At 44.1% G+C, this 17,624-nt stretch overlaps 1 protein-coding gene and 1 long non-coding RNA gene across 2 annotated transcripts; one reads left to right on the top strand and one right to left on the bottom strand.

The window, feature by feature from the left end:
• The first annotated feature begins 386 nt into the window (after window positions 1–386).
• LOC129208021 (glycerol-3-phosphate dehydrogenase [NAD(+)], cytoplasmic-like) lies at window positions 387–17,339 on the top strand. The gene is made up of 8 exons (XM_054830090.1): window positions 387–556; window positions 7,175–7,352; window positions 9,126–9,266; window positions 10,474–10,612; window positions 12,332–12,444; window positions 13,906–14,139; window positions 14,290–14,396; window positions 15,708–17,339. The coding sequence occupies exons 1-8, from the start codon at window positions 516–518 to the stop codon at window positions 15,802–15,804; spliced, it is 1,050 nt and encodes a 349-aa protein (XP_054686065.1). The 5' UTR covers window positions 387–515; the 3' UTR covers window positions 15,805–17,339.
• On the bottom strand, window positions 10,635–14,341 carry LOC129208022 (uncharacterized). Its single transcript, XR_008577660.1, has 3 exons — window positions 14,221–14,341; window positions 11,835–11,903; window positions 10,635–10,829 (listed from the first exon to the last, which is right to left on the bottom strand). It is a non-coding gene; the product is annotated as an uncharacterized LOC129208022 (long non-coding RNA).
• Window positions 17,340–17,624: the final 285 nt, after the last annotated feature.

Genomic DNA, 17,624 nt, shown 5'->3' with positions numbered 1-17,624 from the left:
CTGGCAGGACAGGCGGGACCTCGAGACGTTTCTCACTGCCCCAAGGGCCCAGCCTGTATCCCTCCCATACCTCACCACCTTACCCACCCTGCAGAAACCCTCGGGGCTCCCGATGGGCAGGAAGATCCCACACCACAAGAAGTGCCGGCCCCCCCAACCTTCCCCACGCAGGTCCTCATCCCCGTGAATTTCGGAGAAGGCATCATTTTCCCCATTCCCCCCTCCGGGGCACTGAATCCTCCCCGCCTTCAGTCGACCCTCGTAGGGCAGCCCCTCGAGGCAAGGACCGACCCGGGCAGAAAAGCCGCCGGTGCTGCAGGCGGAGCCGGGGGGGCTGGCACTGCCGCCGGGGCCGCCGCCCGCTCACGCCCGTTTCTCCCGCAGGCGCCGGGGGCCGGGCCGGGCCGGGAGGGGCGGTGCTGGCAGGCGGGCCGGGCCAGGCCGGGCCGCGCCGAGCAGAACCGCGCCGAGCCGAGCCGCCGGCAGCAGCGCCGGGCGGGAGGGCAGCCCGCAGCATGTCGCCGCTCCGCGTCTGCATCGTCGGTTCGGGGAACTGGTGAGTGCCGCAGCGCGGGGGGCCCCCCTCCATCCTCCCTCATCCCCTCTGCCCTCCTCCTTTCCCTTTTTTCCCATTTCTTTCCTTTTTTCCTCCCCTTTTCCTGTTCCTCCTTCCCCTCCCCCCCCGCCGCGGGCGGCACACCGGTACTGCCGTGCTGTGCCGTGCCGTGCTGTGCCGTGCCCCGGGTCGGCTCCCCCGCGCCGCTGCCGGGGTCTTCGCAACAGGTCCGGCGGGCGGCCCAGGGTCTCCATGGTCCTGAACCCGCGGCCGCGGTCCCGATCTGCTCCTGCCTCAGCCTGGTGCACTCCTTGGGCAGGGACCGTCGTCCCTGAGAGATGCGCCAGCCAGCGAGCGCTGGAAAGACACGAGGCTCCTCATCGCTGGGGTGTACGAACCATGTAAAGCCTGGTGACAGGACAGCGAGATTCCGGAGAGCACCAGAGCTGTGCCTCTGTGTGCCTGTGGCAGGGCCCCGGCAGCTCAAATGTAAGCTTTGAATAGTGAGGAGAGCTGTGGTGCCCTTTGTATTCCTTTGAAGGAACTGGGGCGCAGGCTTCATTTAAAGCCATGATTTATTGGCACCTTTCACTTCCAGCCTCCTCAGCATGTCGGCTTGCATCTTGGTGCAGATGCAACCTTCTACAAGCATTGCGGTCAAGTCCCTCGTTTATCCTTATCCCCATTCATAAGAATATATCTGCTACTGCTCAGTCCCTTCTAGCCTGGACAAAAGCACGGCTCTCCAGAGCTCCAGACCCCACTGAAGTCAGTAAACTGGACTTCACATCTTACTTTTCCTACCGTTTATGTAAGCTGAGCACAAACAGAACAAGAAGTACGTGCATGCATTTGGGATTAGCAAACCCAGCCTCCAGGTAGTTCTGTGGGTTGTTTTTGTACAAGGAGGGCAAACTCCTTAAGATTTTTAAAATATCTGACAGCTAAGTGGAAGCAAATGCCAAAAAAAATCAATAGGTGAGGGAGTGGTTGCTTGTGAGCTGCTGACAACACGCATAGTTAAAGCATGGCTCTTTGCCTTCTTGCCTTGCAAAACCAGTCTGCTGCTTTCTGAGCCCCCACACGTGTGCTCTTTCCAGATCACGGGCTCCTTGGGCATGACATCTCTCAGATACAGCCTTTCGCATGTAACTGCACAGCTAAGTCTTCTCTGGGAACTCATCACCATGCATCTGCCTTTCTCTGGCCCTGACAGACACAGTCCTGCTCCGTCATTTCTGCACCAGCATTTCCCCAACTGCCACTTTCACCATGTCATTCCAGGGCTCGCGTCCCTCCCTTGCCACCCTCTTCTCCCTCACCTTAACCACAGGTATCCAAGCCTGTGCGGACAGCTCGTTGTCACTTCCAAGCCTCTGAACAGCCATGGCTGCACATCTGGCAGTCAGCTTTTACCTTTGGTCAGCCCATGGTGACAGCCTTCATCATTCTCTTGCTGCATCCTCAAGCAAGCATCTCCTGCCTTTCTCAGGTTGTCCCCTTGCCATAAGGCATTCTCCAAAGCCACTTAGCTGTCTTCCTTCAGATCTGTACTTTAAGGACTTTTCTTTTTTCACAATGTGTACCTACAAACTTAGAAGGAGTTATGCTATGGAGATACAGAGACCCCAGCTCATTCAATACTATCTACTTATTCATACCACCTGTCTGCCTGGGCCCATCTCTTGCTTCCCACCATATACATAGACTGTAAAATATTTGGGGAAGAGATAAACATTGTGCTCTGATGTTTAGATCACATCTATTCCTAGGCTCTGAGGCAGGACAGGTTGTCTTAGCATAACATAGAAATATAATGTCTATCTTTGCCAAACATTTTTTTCTTATGTTCCTCCTGAGTATTTGGGTGACAGTTCAGACTGCAGCTCAGAAACACAGTTGACATGTGACACAGCATGTTGCAATAGCTTGTGTCAGCTGTAGAAGTTCAGCAGGTCACAGGGACTCACTAAGTCAACACTGCCAGGAGGCTCATGAGTGATGTGGTTAAGCGAAGCAAGTGCTGCTCCACATTTTGTGGTTGCCAGCCAGGTGCAGGAGGGTTTGTGTTTACGTTAATCATGGTTCAGTTATCTGTTTTTAAAAATAGAGGTTTAATTCACTACCTGACCGTTCAGAATCCAAAAGCTCTTCCAATCTTCTTAGATTCATTTGGACTCCAAAGTCCTCAGCGAAGATCCAAGCTGAAGTAGGTTCTCGTCTTCAGCATGGACAGATGGCCAGGCTTTTTATGGAGGTGCACGGAAGGAAAACAAGAGCCAGTGGTCATAAATTGAACCATAGCGTGTTCTGACTCAAAATATAAAGACAGGAGGGAAAAAACCCCCCACAATCCTATGAGAATAATAAAGCATCGGGGCAGGTTGCCCAAAGAGGACGTGGTCCTTGGAGGGTTTTTCAAGACTCAACTGAACAAAGGCCTGAGCAACCCATCTGAACTCAATGTTCTTCCTGCTTTGGAGACCTCTCACAGTCCCTTCCAACCTGACCAATACTATAATTTAAAAACTTGGGGTGGTTGGCTAAGAAAGAGACTAGAAGAAGACATGATCACCTTTGCCTCAGTCTTTAATAGCAAGACCAGTTGTGCTCTGCGTACCCAGCCCCCTGAGCTCGAAGACAGGGACAGGGAGCAGATTGAAGCCCCCGTAATCCGAGGGGAAATGGTTAACAATCTGCTACGCCGCTTGGACGCACCCAAGTCTATGGGGCCAATGGGATCTAACCAAGGGTACTGAGGGAGCTGGTGGAAGTGCTCCCCAAGCCACTTTCCATCATGTATCAGCTGTCCTGGCTAACCGGGGAGGTTCCAGTTGAATGAAAGTTAGCAAATGTGATGCCCATCTACAAGAAGGGTGGAAGGAGGATCTGGGGAACTACAGGCCTGTCAGCCTGACCTCAGTGCTGGGGAAGGTTACGGAGCAGATCATCTTGAGTGCCATCATGTGGCACGCACAGAACAACCAGGTGATCAGGCCCAGTCACCATGGGTTTATGAAAGGCAAGACCTGCTTGACTAACCTGATCTCATTCTATGACAAGGTGATCCACTTAGTGGATGAGGGACAGGCTGTGAATGTTGTCTACTTGGACTTTAGTAAAGCCTTTGACACCATTTCCCATAGCATTCTCCTTCAGAAACTGCCTGCTCATGGCTTGGACAGATGTACTCTTTGCAGGGTAAAAAAGTGGCTGGATGGCCATGCCCAAAGATTTGTGGTGAATGGAGTTAAATCCAGTTGGCAGCCGGTCACAAGCAGTGTTCCCCAGGGCTCACTGGCTGGGGCCAGTTCTCTTTAATGTCTTTATTAATGATCTGGACGAAGGGATTGAGTGCACCCTCAGTAAGTTGGCAGACAATACCAAGTTGGGCAGGAGTGTTGATCTGCTCAAGGGTAGGAAGGCTCTACAGAGGGATGTGGACAGGCTGGATCGATGGGCCGAGGCCAACAGTATGAGGTTCAACAAGGCTCAGTGCCGGGTCCTGCGCTTGGGTCACAACAACCCCAGGCAACGCTACAGGCTTGGGGCAGAGTGGCTGGAAAGATGCCCAGTGCAAAAGGACCTGGGGCTATCAGTTGATAGCCTGCTGAATATAAGCCAGTAGTGTGCCCAGGTGGCCAAGGCGGCCAACAGCATCCTGGCTTGTATCAGACATAGTGTGGCCAGCAGGACTAGGACAGTGATTGTGCCCTTGTCCTCAGCACTGGTGAGGCCACACCTCAAGTACTGTGTTCGGTTTTGGGCCCCTCACTACAAGAAGGACATTGAGTTGCTGCAGCGTGTCCAGAGAAGGGCAACGAAGCTGGTGAAGGGTCTGGAGCACAAGTCTGATGAGGAGCAGCTGAGGGAACTGGGGTTGTTTAGTCTGGAGAAGAGGAGGCTGAGGGGAGCCCTTATCGCTCTCAACAACTGCCTGAAAGGAGGTTGTGGTGAGGTGGGTGTTGGTCTCTTCTCCCATGTGATAACTGATAGGACAAGAGGAAACGGCCTCAAGTTGCATCAGGGGAGGTTTAGATTAGATACTAGGAACAATTTCTTCACCGAAAGGGTTGTCAAGCACTGGAACAGGCTGCCCAGGGAAGTGGTGGAGTCACCACCCCTGAAGGGTGACCTGTAGACGTGGTGCTTAGGGACAGGGTTTAGTGGTTGGACTTGGCAGTGCTAGGTTGACAGTAGGACTGACAGTAATGATCTGAAAGGTCTTTTCCAACCTAAACGATTCTATGATTCTATCTTCAAGCATCTAAAGGAGAAAAACAATATTCCACCCTTCTAGAATAGAAATGGGGTTAAACTGCAGTAATAAAGACTTAGGTTAAATGTGAGGATGATCTTTCTAATACTAAGGATAGGAAAGTCCTGGGATGGGCTGGCTGGGGAAGGGAAGAGACCTGTCACTGCTGAGGTCTTTAGGACCTCCTCAGGAAAACTATTAGGAGCAACATAAGTATATTTGACTGCCCTTTGTATAGGGAAGGGACTAGCTGGGGTCTGTTAAGCTCTATTTTTTCCACCAGATCTGATGTATGCCACAAACACTTTCATATTCACATATGTAAATAATGGGTCTTATTGGAGTTATTCTACATCAAAGCTTTCTCATTGTACTGATAGGAAAACTCCAGATAAAAGCTTTCTTTTTCTTAGCAATCACTTCCAACATGAATTAACATAATTGGGGGAAAAAAACCCTGATTGGCAGTTTTCACTTACTTTTAAAAATTATCTAAAAAGAGTAGATCTCTTCTATTATTCTTCACTAAATTGAATTTCAGAGAAAGTAAAACCGTAGCAAAGTCTTTATACATGAGCGTCCTCGGTTTTGTTTGCATGAGCAGCCCTCTTCTGCCAAGCCTGTGTAGTCTGCCGAACTCTGCCTTCACAGACAAAGCAATTCCTCTTCTTCCCAAGGCTGATCAGCGGAGACTGAATTTCAAATGGACGAAGTAAAACAGAGGCTGTAGCCTCTGATCGGAGTCTCCAGCGTAACCTGGACAATGAATTTAGGTCTCAGGTTTATCCATAAAAATAACTTTTCTTCTTAATACACATTTCTTGTGTTGAGCCACAATTCATTCTCAGCTCAGGCCTTGATTGTGCTCTCCGTTGACAGCAGGGTAAGAGAACCAGAATATAAGTAATTTTAAAGATCATATGAACACATCACAGGACTATGCCTTTCTTTCAAAAAAGTAGAACTCTTACGGTAAAGGTTCACCCCTAAAACATTTCCCTAAATATTTTAAAGGCCCAAACTCAATCATCCCTTTAAAAAAGAAACAAAAACAAACCTCAAAAACCCCAACCTAAACAAAAAAAAAAAACCAAACCCACCCCAAAAGCATTACAGCAGTTCAGGTTATAGCATATAGTCAGCGCTGAGCAAAGTCAAACCTGATCTCAGTAGGATTTCTTTATCGTTAAAGATTAAGATGAAGCCCTTACTCTTTTATTACTTATTGAGCAATTCAGCCTTGTGCAAACCTGTTACATTAAAAATGTGATTGAGCCAAGGGGAGCCAGTTACAATGTGGTTTCCCTTTGAACTACTGACAACACAGACCTACCTGGACTTCGTCTCGGATGTACTCGAGACCTTTATCAGCTCCAGAAAACAGACCACGGCTGAATCCTGCTCACGCTCTTCATTGCAGGTGTGCTACAAGTGGGTCAGAGGATAAGAGTGCTGCAACTGAAGCTCCTCTTTCAGTTGTCTTAGCAAAATGGCCAGTACTTGGAAGATTGAAGTAGCATTAAAATGGAAAGAGAGAGCAGAGGAGCAAAAATAATCACCCCTCCTCCTCATGTAATTTAAAGAGCATTAAGCAATGCTTCCAATATTTTCTACAAGGTTTTTAATTCTCTCTTGCCAAGAAAAATAAGTGAATGTTTGCAAGGCTGCAGTGGTGATGGGGAAATAAAATTATTGTCTGAACTGAGAAAAAATGCTCAGCATGACTGAAGAAGAGTAAACTGGATGGTTAAAATATCCTCAGGCTGTAACTATTACAAACCCTGTTATAGTGATAATTAGAACAATAAATAAAGAGAAAACATCAGGTTGAAGTTTTTTTTTTAAAGAAAAGAACAATTTCTGAGGATTTAGCTCGTACATAAAATCCTTATTGCAACTGTTTGGTTATTGGTGGGAAAGTGGGATGCATCCATTTTAGATGAGATGCGCAAAATCCGTCACAGCAAGATCATTCAGCTCTGCTTTACTGCCTGGATTATTTTACATTTGCTGGTCTTCAGAAAAAAAGAATTATCCAAGGAGCAAGAGAAATTTTAATCCCCGATACTGTATTTTTAGTACTGTTGATGGCTCATCACACTCCCACTTTATAATCTTTGATATGACTTCAGATCCCTTATTACAGTTATGTTTTTTCTGGTTCTGCTTTCTGTGTTTTTAAACCGAGGGGGGTTTGGTGGATGGTAGTGGATAAAGCTTTCTAAGAAACGTAGCAAGCACACTTGAACAGCTTTATAGCACAGGCCTTTTTTCAGTTATGTTTAAAGTAGTTTGTGTTTCCAATTCACAATAAAACTATTTATTTCCTATTTATGATCTCGATTTTTGTCTTTTTAAAGGGGATCAGCCATAGCAAGAATCATTGGCAAAAATGTCCAGAAGTCCAACAGATTTGATCCTACTGTCAAGATGTGGGTATTTGAAGAGATCATCAATGGAAGGAAACTCTCAGAAATAATCAACCAGGAACATGAAAATGTTAAATATCTGCCTGGATACAAGATACCCAAAAATGTGGTAAGTTTAAAAAAAAAATAAAAAAAGAAATCACTGAAATATTTTTATTTTTTATGAGGGAGACAACATCTGGCAAAATTAAAATGAGGAAATAATTCACTGCTTCCTTCTGGTTTTCCACCTAACTCACTCCAACATTGACAGATAACTCACTGGAATATAACTCACTTCTGTTACTTCTGTTTGTCTTCTATGTCACACGCAACTTCAAACACCCAACTGTGTCGGGTGCTGGTAATGCAGCATCCTCCTCTCTGGCAGGAATCAGCATAACTCTAGAAATGGCAGGCAGAAATCTCTCTACACAGAGCTGAGATATTTCAAACCCACAACATCATCTGGGAAAAAGAGAGAAAGCTACTGCTCTCCCTTTTTCTAAAAAAGAAAATCAACAGCACAGCTAACAGCTGTAGCTTACAAGGAGACGAATAATGAGCTCTCGGCTCATGGGTGATTTCAGGATAGCAACACACTGCTATAATTAATAATGCTGTAAATTCCACCAAAAATATAAGGTATTTAATTTTCATGAACATTTAAAATACCAAGTTATGCATCTCTACTTAAATTAATCAGCTTAGATAATTTACTGCTACTGAAGCAAGCAAGGTGACGGTTTTGGACTGTTTGAGATTTTGCCAAATGCCACTGGTTTGTGAATTAAAGAAAGTACCACCGCATTTCTGCAATGGTTGCAGTTGTAAAAGGAAGTTAAGACGCTGCACGTGGTGGGTCTCCTTGCTTGGAGAGTGGTTATATTTAGTACTCCATTTAGTGCTGCAATTGCATATTTGCACTCCCGTGGTTTGAACTTGGCACACAGTTCTCCTGGGTTACAACTGACATGTGACTGTTGTTTTTACAACCCTCTAGCAGATCAACAGGCTTGTCATCACTTGAGATCAGTCTCATCCTGTCTATAGCAAAGTCTGAGGCTTTACCAGCAGAAATCAGCTGGTTGCAGTAAAGCCTGGAGGGACCCTCACACCTTCATCTCCGACTGAGGAAAAAAACCCAAAAACCAACCTAACTTTTTCCTTGCGTTGCTCTGCAACATTTTGGAGAGACAGGAGCACTGCCTGTACAGCGCTGCCAGCCTCTGCCCCGCTCCCACTTTGCAGTTTTCCCAGAGAAGCAGCCTTGCTGGCAGCAGTTCTGGTCTCCCACCAGGAATCCCGCTTTCTCTAAGGCAGTATGCTCCAAGGGCGATGTTTGATCTGTGTGTAAACTGCTTGTGGTAGCAGGCTCAAAGTCACCTGCCGCTGCGTGTGCAGCCTGGCTGGAATTGTTGTTCTGAGTAACACTAGCATCTGGAGGAGATACAGCTTGCTAGTTAGTAAGCATGTTGGGTAAATTTTTCTAGCTAATGGTCAAGTTACTATGTATTTAAACCAAACAACCCATCCCACCCCAAATATGATAAAAATCTCTGCCTTTTGATACAGTCTATTCCTCAGTAGCTCTCGGCTGGTGACCTATGGGAAATAAAGACTGCCAGAAGCAGCTCTGTCTCACCACCCTGCTTTGTTCCCGGGCTCCCTGGTGCTACCACTCATTCCAGCAGGACCATGGGGTTTCTCATGGGCTGGGCTGGGCGGCGAGTTAAAAGCAAAATTATAAAAAATTCAAACCTAAAATAGTTAGTCTACTTTGGATATTTCAGAACAGAACTGCCGTTGCTTGCATGAAGAGCTAGCACTTTGGTATCTTGCAAGGTGTGAGGATTCCTACCTGGCATGAGGGGGCTCATTCCGGTTATCATTCTTCTCCCAGGTGGCTGTACCAGATGTGGTGGAAGCAGCAAACGGGGCAGACATTTTAGTGTTTGTTCTGCCACATCAATTTGTTGGACGAATCTGCGAGCAGATCGCAAGCCAGATAAAACCCGGGACATTTGGGATTTCCCTGATCAAGGTAAGTTGTCATCTCCACAAGACTCGATCTGTATGGAGTAAATAGCTAGCTTTAACTTAAGGGTAGGAGCTCCAGTCCTCAGCTGCGTGCTCTGCATAAACATGAGCATTTCTTTCTGCAAGAGTTAAAACTTAGCCAGCCTTCTGCTGCTCGTGTGGCCACGGAGCGAAAAGGATGGGGCAACCCAGCCGGGCAAAGAATAACCATCTTTGCCAACCATCTTTAGCCTGGATCAGTTCCCACTCGGACCAGCCCAGAAGTGAAAACGGGCAGAGGGAGGGCTGCGTAAGCTGGTGCTGCTGCCAGAAAATACTCATCAGACTACAGCCTCAATTAACTCTTAACTGGAACAAGGGCTGGGTCAAAGTGCCTCTTCCAAGTACATACTAAAGCTGTCCTTGGCAGCATTAAAGCGGCACAATAACACTAATAATTTTGCAGAACTGAAGTAATTTCAATCCAGCATGAATTGAGGAATCTCTTTTTAAGGTTAGAGGTACCAGATTATGATAAATCTTAAGAGGAATTAATATTTTAAGAGAATCTTAAACTTAAAGCCAACAGCAAGGCATAAGAATATAGTCTACTGCTTCTTCTATTGCTTGCATTACAGGAAACATCCAATTTAAAATTGTAATGAAAGAAATGTAATTAAAGTTTTCAGACTGCAATACCAGCTCTTCCCCTTTTTTTCCCTATATAGAAATTATCTCACACGCAGCAGTATACAGCAGAGAGGAAGGAAATTCCTGCAAATTTACTTCTTTCTGTAGCTTAAAAAAACCCTGAGACAGTTCAGTATACTCCTTAATACCAATGAAGCACTCAGATTAATACTTAGATCTTGCAAAAAAGCCACTGCTTATAGGCTTAATTTAACAGTCTGGTTCTGTACTAGAGGATTTTAACACGAAGGAAAAGTACAGCATCAAAGAAAGCCTCAGGACAGCAGCTCTGGGTGTGAGGCCTCTTGCAGGGTTACCTTGACTGTCGCTACCTTCTCCCTGAATTTGCCTTAAATTTGCAGTTACCAAAGTACAAACCCAGTGCATATTTATTAATGGCTAATGCTAGTGAATATAAGACCCAAATCCTTCCAATTAAAACCAGAGAGCTGCAGGCAATAGGACTGTTTCTGCTTTACCAGTGCTCTGCTGCTGTCTTTCCTATTCCAATGACTTGGTTTTGACTATCATCTTTTATTCAGGGGATCGATGAGGGTCCTGACGGCCTGAAGCTCATATCTGACCTCATTCGAGAGAAACTGAATATAGAAATCAGTGTGCTTATGGGGGCCAACATCGCCAAAGAAGTGGCTGATGAGAAGTTCTGTGAAACCACCATTGGTAACTATTGCAAAGAGCAAATAGAGCCGCTCGCTGTGGTTTAACTTCACCTGTGGCTGGGCAAAAAGACAACCTCTGGAGGCAGCAGGGGCTGTGACGGGTCCCAGGTGGTTCCCGAGTGGTGCAGTGCTCGCTGAGCTCAGTCAAGGAGGCAGCATGATTTCCAGTGAATTTGGTGCTGGCAGGATTGGATCCAAACTGATAGTGGGTTTCAGTGCTGAAGGATAATTGAAACCATTAAAAAAATTACAGCTTAATCCTGTTTCTGTAGGAGCTGGCAAGAGCCACCTTTTATGTCTGTAAACCTCAACACTGAGTACAGTTGATACACTATACAGTCTAGATAGAGAAGTGTAATCAGAAGCTTGTATGTGCTCATGCTCCCTGAGGTGTATTTCTCCATCTTCAAATTTCTTTGTTGCAAAAACAAGAAACCAAACCCAAACAACAACAAAAAACCCCCAGTAACACTCTGTTCCTCCCTCTCACTCAGCCTGCTTGCCAAGATGCAGCCTCAGATCCTCCTAGAACTGGGTCTGACTTGACTTGGAAAGTTCATCCAGTAGTTTTTTAAAACCCATTGATTTTTTAAGTCAGCAGAAATTAAAGTTACATCCTTCCATAGCTAGGGAAGGAAAAAAAAAATTGTTGTTGCAATACTGTTCCTTACAAATGTTACAGTAACAGTGAACACCGCACCAGCTGGGCATTTCTTGCTGGCAGAGCAACTAGGCACAAATAGGACTAGACACCATGAGGAGAGTTGAGCAATATTGATTTTCTTGGGGGGGAATTTAACTTCTGCTGGCCCAGTTTGAAGCCATGCCGTGATGATGGCACTGCAAAGAGCTTTGTCGCTTGCTTTTGTCCTCATGGAAAGCCACACAGCCCAGAAACAGCCACCTCAAAGAGACTGGGTATCCCCCAACATCAATTATTGTTAAGAGCGAGAAGCAAACCCAAAGTTTCTTGTGAGATGGGGCAGAAATCCCAGAGGTACCAGAGCACGGTGCCTCAGGCTAGTTAAAACACACTGCTGAGCTCTCCCTGAAGGAAACCAAGCCACCTCGTATAAAAATTAAGTGAAACTCCATTCAAAAGTCTCTGCGCAGCTGGGCAGGGGCTCTCTGGATAAAGGCAAACCTCAGCCCCTTTATCACTGAGGGCTCTCTACCCTCCTCCCAATACCTAGGGCTAGCGCTGTAATGACATGATACATCACCTCAGTAGAACTGGTAACAAAAATGTTCCAGCAAGTGCCAACGTTCAACTTCATCATCTGTGGACCTTCCTGTAATTGGGAATTAATTGGACATTAATCATTTGCACCCCATAATAATACTTAGCAATTACACCGCTTTACATTTTCAAAGCGGCAATTATACCATTGTGCTGTACAAAGCGATTTGTGATTATTATCTTTAGCAAGGTTTGTGGTTACACAAGCTTTCTCAGGCAGAAAGACGTGTTAGGGTCTATCTACTTTTAAGCTCTTTAAAGAGATATTAAGCAATGCTTAATGCCCTGGGACTCGCACACATTTAACACTGGCTTCCAGCAGCAGGAACTGATACTACACCATCTCTTTTTTAGCACCACCAAGTCAGGTTTTGGGGTCACAGTAAAGTAGTCCCTAGGACCTTATTTCAGGTTTCAGTTAATTGTGCCTACTCTGAAACACTATGAAAATGCTTTAACTTCCTTCCTTCCTTCCCACAGGGTGCAAAGATGAAAAACAAGGGGAGATCTTTAAAGAATTAATGCAGACTCCCAATTTCAGGATTACCGTGGTGCTTGACTCTGATACAGTGGAGATTTGTGGAGCCTTAAAAGTGAGTGATTTCAAACTAAAATGTTTTTATTAGGGCCAAATTCTACCCTCACCTGGGTCTTCTGTAAGCCACAGGGTCTCACATGAGTCCTGCCACCGTATGAGTGAGCACAGACAAGATGTTCATTTTCCAATCTGTTAAAACGGGAAAATTTATTTAAAAATGTAAGTGCTGGCAAAGCAGTTGAAAATATTTGTATTTTTATCTTTATTTAACCAGAGGCACCTCTGCCTCTGAGGTCAGACTTTAGTCCGCGGTATTTTCTTGTCTGTGTATTGTAGGCAAACGGAACAAAGACTCTTACTACATACAGTAGCTCCCACTAATAACTTATTTTCATAGTTCAAGTAGTAACCTGCTAGAAAGTGTGCATCAGAAGCCATGCTCTGTGTTGGCAGCATGTCTGTATGGTGTTCAGCAATGCCCACATCGAGATCCCAGGCTGGATCAGAGCAATACCAAAATCACCAAGTTTCCAATGAGGGGGCACTTCAGTGAGATTTGGAGTTTGTTACTTGTCCTGGAAGTGACTCCAGCCTGTGATCCATTGTACTTTTTTATACATTTAATCATTAGTACTTCACTAATTCACCTGTCCTTGGACGAGGGAGGATTACTGGCTAGGAAAGAATTGGTCCTGTTTAACCTTACATACAAAAAAAAAAAAAAGAGTTTCTTTACATGCAAAACCAAATACCCCCCAGATTTTGCTTTTGGCCGCAGACTGGAACTGGGGACAGGCACAGAGGGGAGAGAGGTTGTTTCTGCTTTGTGGGCAGTCTTTGCTCTTCTTGAAATCATTGCTTTGGCATTGCCTTTGCTAAAGAAAACCCCCAAACATCTGCACTGGGGTGCATACATGTCTGGAGCAAACACTTCAGCTGCAGTACTAGGTGACATATTGCTTATATACAGGGAGCTACACATACTTAGGGACTTTAGGGGAGGTGGGAAGAGAGGTGTGCAGGACAATGGTGAGGAGTTGTGAAGATGTTTAGGATCCCAAGAGATTTGTTTTATTATTAAATTAGATTATTAAATTAGAAGCCCACAGAGAAAACCTAGAAAGGCATGACTCCATGTGGGATATTTTAAATAGTTAAAACAGAAAGGTCAGTGAGTCCCAACTTGGAACTACCAGAAAAACAAAACATTAATTGCATACACACTACGTGACTGCAATATTACTACATTAAACAAGTTGCTTTGATTTTTGCCCACTAGAATAACAGAGAATACTTTATAATAATCTTCTAGAAGCCCAGCTACTTTTGTTCAACAGTAATTAGCTGTACACCTTCATAATGTGAACTCATGGCCATTGGAAACTGAACCTTCTTGTGAATGGGGTGAAGACAAATGTGTAGGACTTTCTTAAAGCTGAGTGCACGCTGATAAACTGCACGTCTCACCTGACCGTTTCCTTTCCTCCTCTGTTATTTTGCACTAAACTGTTTTTAGAACATTGTAGCAGTGGGAGCTGGGTTCTGCGATGGACTGGATTTTGGTGATAACACAAAGGCAGCAGTTATACGCTTGGGCCTTATGGAAATGGTGGCCTTTGCCAAGATGTTCTGCAAGGGACCAGTATCAATAGCCACTTTTCTGGAAAGCTGTGGCGTCGCTGATCTAATCACAACCTGCTATGGGGGACGCAACAGAAAAGTAGCGGAAGCCTTTGCTCGCACAGGAAAAGTAAGGAGGATTTTGAAATATTTTACACTAACGCAACAAGAAGTCCTTCTGTGTTTTACAAAGGCATCACTAGCTGTTTACCTTCTCGATAACTGCTGGTATCGCAGCAGTATCCCCTCTGATCCAAGTAATCAGTCTCCTCTCTTCTAGTCCATTGAGGAACTGGAAAATGAGATGCTGAACGGACAAAAGCTGCAAGGTCCTCAGACCTCAGCCGAAGTCTACAAGATTCTGAAACAGAAAAATCTGTTTGATAAGTAAGTGCTTTGATTTAAAAAAACCAACTGAATCAACAACAAATTCTGAGTGATTCATAACCTCCTTAATGGTACTTATGTTTAATTATCTTGTTCATTTCTGCAACAACTGCTTTCTACATCTTGGGCCACCGTTAGAGCTCAGCTTCACCTGACTCCTCATTGCCATGGTCAGTAGAATGGGATGAAGGCTAAACAGCGTTAGAAGAAACAAGCCACAGACATATAGGAAACAAAGAAATAATCCAAAGGAGCTACCTAGACATCCCCATCCCCCTAAACAGGATTGAAGGGCATACACACAGTCAGCTTGCAAACATGGTCTGTGGGTCAAAGGGTTTCTTGTTCTCAGTATATCACCGTCACAGCTTGCAGCAATACTGCTCTCAGTGCAAACGTTAACTAGCTTATCTCAGTATAAAACTCAGGACCATACTCCTAAAAAAACATTTTTATATGCACTGAATAGGTAATATGTGCTGATATCAATGTTTCAGTGCCACAAATGATGCTGAGATAAAAATTACTTCTAATTGTTTGGGATGATGTAAGATTATTTATAATTTGAAACCTTTGTCTCAGCTTACACAATAGAAAAGCTGAACTTCCCTCCATCCCATTCCCTCTCATACATTAGCAATATTGAGAGGTCAAACACTGCTAAATGAATGCTTACAAAAACCCCCAAAACCTATTAGAATTAATAGATATGGAACATTCGAGTGGCGTTATCTTTCAAAAATGAGAAAGGAAGAGAAAAGCTCATTTTGACAGGACGTGAACTTTAAATCAAAACTTGATCTAATAAGTATCCCTATAATTGCACTTAGTTACACACTCAGCTCCAAGTCATTCAGTGGACTCATTTTTTACCACATAATGACTAAGATAGCTTGTAAGAGGGAAAGAACCCTTTAAGCCAGGAAAAGAAAATCATTAGACATTTTCATTCTTTTTAGTCTTTTAGGTATCAGTAATGAATACAAATAATATATGCATTTTGAACACAGGAGGAAAAACAGAATATGCAATTCAAGGTTTTTTGTAAATTAAAGGTACCAAATAAGAATTTTGTCTCCAAAACAGCTTTTCTCTGCTGTCACCCCCAAGAATTGCCCCTAGCTCCTCTTAATCACTCTATAGAGTTTTCCAGTAAAGGCACCTCCAAGTTAAAATTACGTTGTAGAGAGAGATAAAAGTTTTCCACTTTTAATGTAACAAATAAGAAAATATTTTTTCCCCATTATAAGTGGAATGGAATTGTTTATATAAACTTTTAAAATTATTTTCATTGCTACGTGCTTCTTTTAGGTTTCCATTATTTACAACCATCTACAAGATCTGCTATGAGGGTCAGTCGATCCAGGATTTCATCGCGTGCCTGCAGAACCACCCAGAGCACATTTAGAGATCCCCTCTCCTCACCTGGTTGCATCCTCATCTTCCCCGGACTTCTGTCTGCTCCATGGCAAATAAAGTAGAGAAACAGGTTGTGTGACAATGCTTGCTGTAAAAGCAACAAAGAATGTATTTCAGTATCCTCATTGTGAGGGTAAAAAAAAAAAAAAAAGCCTTTAGTTTCAACATTATACCCAAGGAACAGGAAACGAATGTACAATTTAGGAGTATTTGATTTGAGTTAGTAATGTGAGCGTTTCCCTAAAATTACTTTCTTGTGGTTTGAAAACAGTTCCCCTTGTAATTTCCAGAACAAGAGCTCTATCTAGCTCGCATGAACCTCAACATTTTGCCGACTAATATTACTTACAAAACAGCACAAGATGCAGAAAAACTGAAGAACACATCCAAACAGAAAAATTATAGTACAAATAAAAAAAGGACAGGCAGCAATAAGATGCAATCACCTGGGCAAATGTTGGGTTTCCGTAATTCAAACACAAATAACATTTTGTATTTTGTGACATTTAGTCCTTCCTTGATTTTGTTTCCCAGTATAAGCTTCTTTGGAAAACTAGGTGTTGTTACTGTGCTCAGACACACATGAACGTTCAGCAGATGTATAAATCAAAGAGTTTGAGAGGCGAGGGGAAGGAGAAAGAAGGGGTTTTGGGGGGCTGGGGTTTGATTCAGATTCAGGACACTAGGAATCCTCAGTAGTTGTCTGACCTGTGTTAACTTACCATATTCTGTTGAGATACAGAAAAAAAAATTTGGAATAACCACATACATTTATGTCAGCATCAGGATTTCTCAGCAAGTCACAGTCATTAATTGGCACTAGCTGAGAGGGGGGAACCGGAGGTTGACAAGGAGGGGTGTGCGTGACCCAGCTTGCAGTTTCTGCAATGCTGTTATTTTGAGGACGTAACAAGTAACAGTAAAAACCCTCTGTGATACTTGACTTTTTTTATATACACATGAAAATGACCGCTAGAGACGCACAGAAATCTTGTAAAATTGCATTTGAAACTGGGTTGCATTTTAACTCCACCAGGAAACTCCACTGGGCTGACACCAGTGCAGCTCCCCAGCTCTTTCCAGACTGTGGACAAACACCCTGGTCCTGCTGCAGCTTAAACAACGCATCTTACGCTCTGGAAGAGAGATCTCTCTCTCCACTTCTGAATTTTAAACACAAACTGGTTCATATACCAGGTTGTTTTTTTTTATTTTGCTACCAGTGGCATTGATTTTAGAAACAGAAAAGTTTTTAAACCTTATAGCTGTACTTGGGTAACTTTACATACCTGATGTTTTTCAGAGTTAAAGCCATCTATGAAATGAACAGGGGCACATTTTATAAGCTTTAATACCCTTTTGAGAGACTCCTATTTTGAGACAAGGCAAACAAAAAAGAAGAGTAACCTACTTTTGCTTTGCTTTATCTGATTTTCCAAAATAGCAAAGAGGAAGGCAAGTGGTTCTTTTTAATCTCTATATATTCACTGACCTATTGCTTAGGCAGGAAAAAACAAAACAAAACAAACCCCAAAAACCTAATTATAAAATCGTCTCCACTCTGCATTTTAGAGGAATGTTGTTATGTTTCACATTTATCAGAGTAATATATATATATATGAATGTATTACTTGTAATTATAAATATAATGTAAAAAAATCTCAGTCTTACAGCTAGCTGGGGTACCAGCAGCATCACTGATCCCTGCTGAACAGCGGTGAAGGTAGCTCAGCTCCTCCAGCTCAGAGTCCAGTCACAGCCAACAGCTTGGGGCTCGGCAGGGCAACGCCAACATTCCTTCCGCTGAAA

Source organism: Grus americana, chromosome 6, assembly GCF_028858705.1.
Source record: "Grus americana isolate bGruAme1 chromosome 6, bGruAme1.mat, whole genome shotgun sequence".
NCBI lineage: Eukaryota > Metazoa > Chordata > Aves > Gruiformes > Gruidae > Grus > Grus americana.
This window is presented reverse-complemented; position numbering and strand designations above follow the sequence as displayed.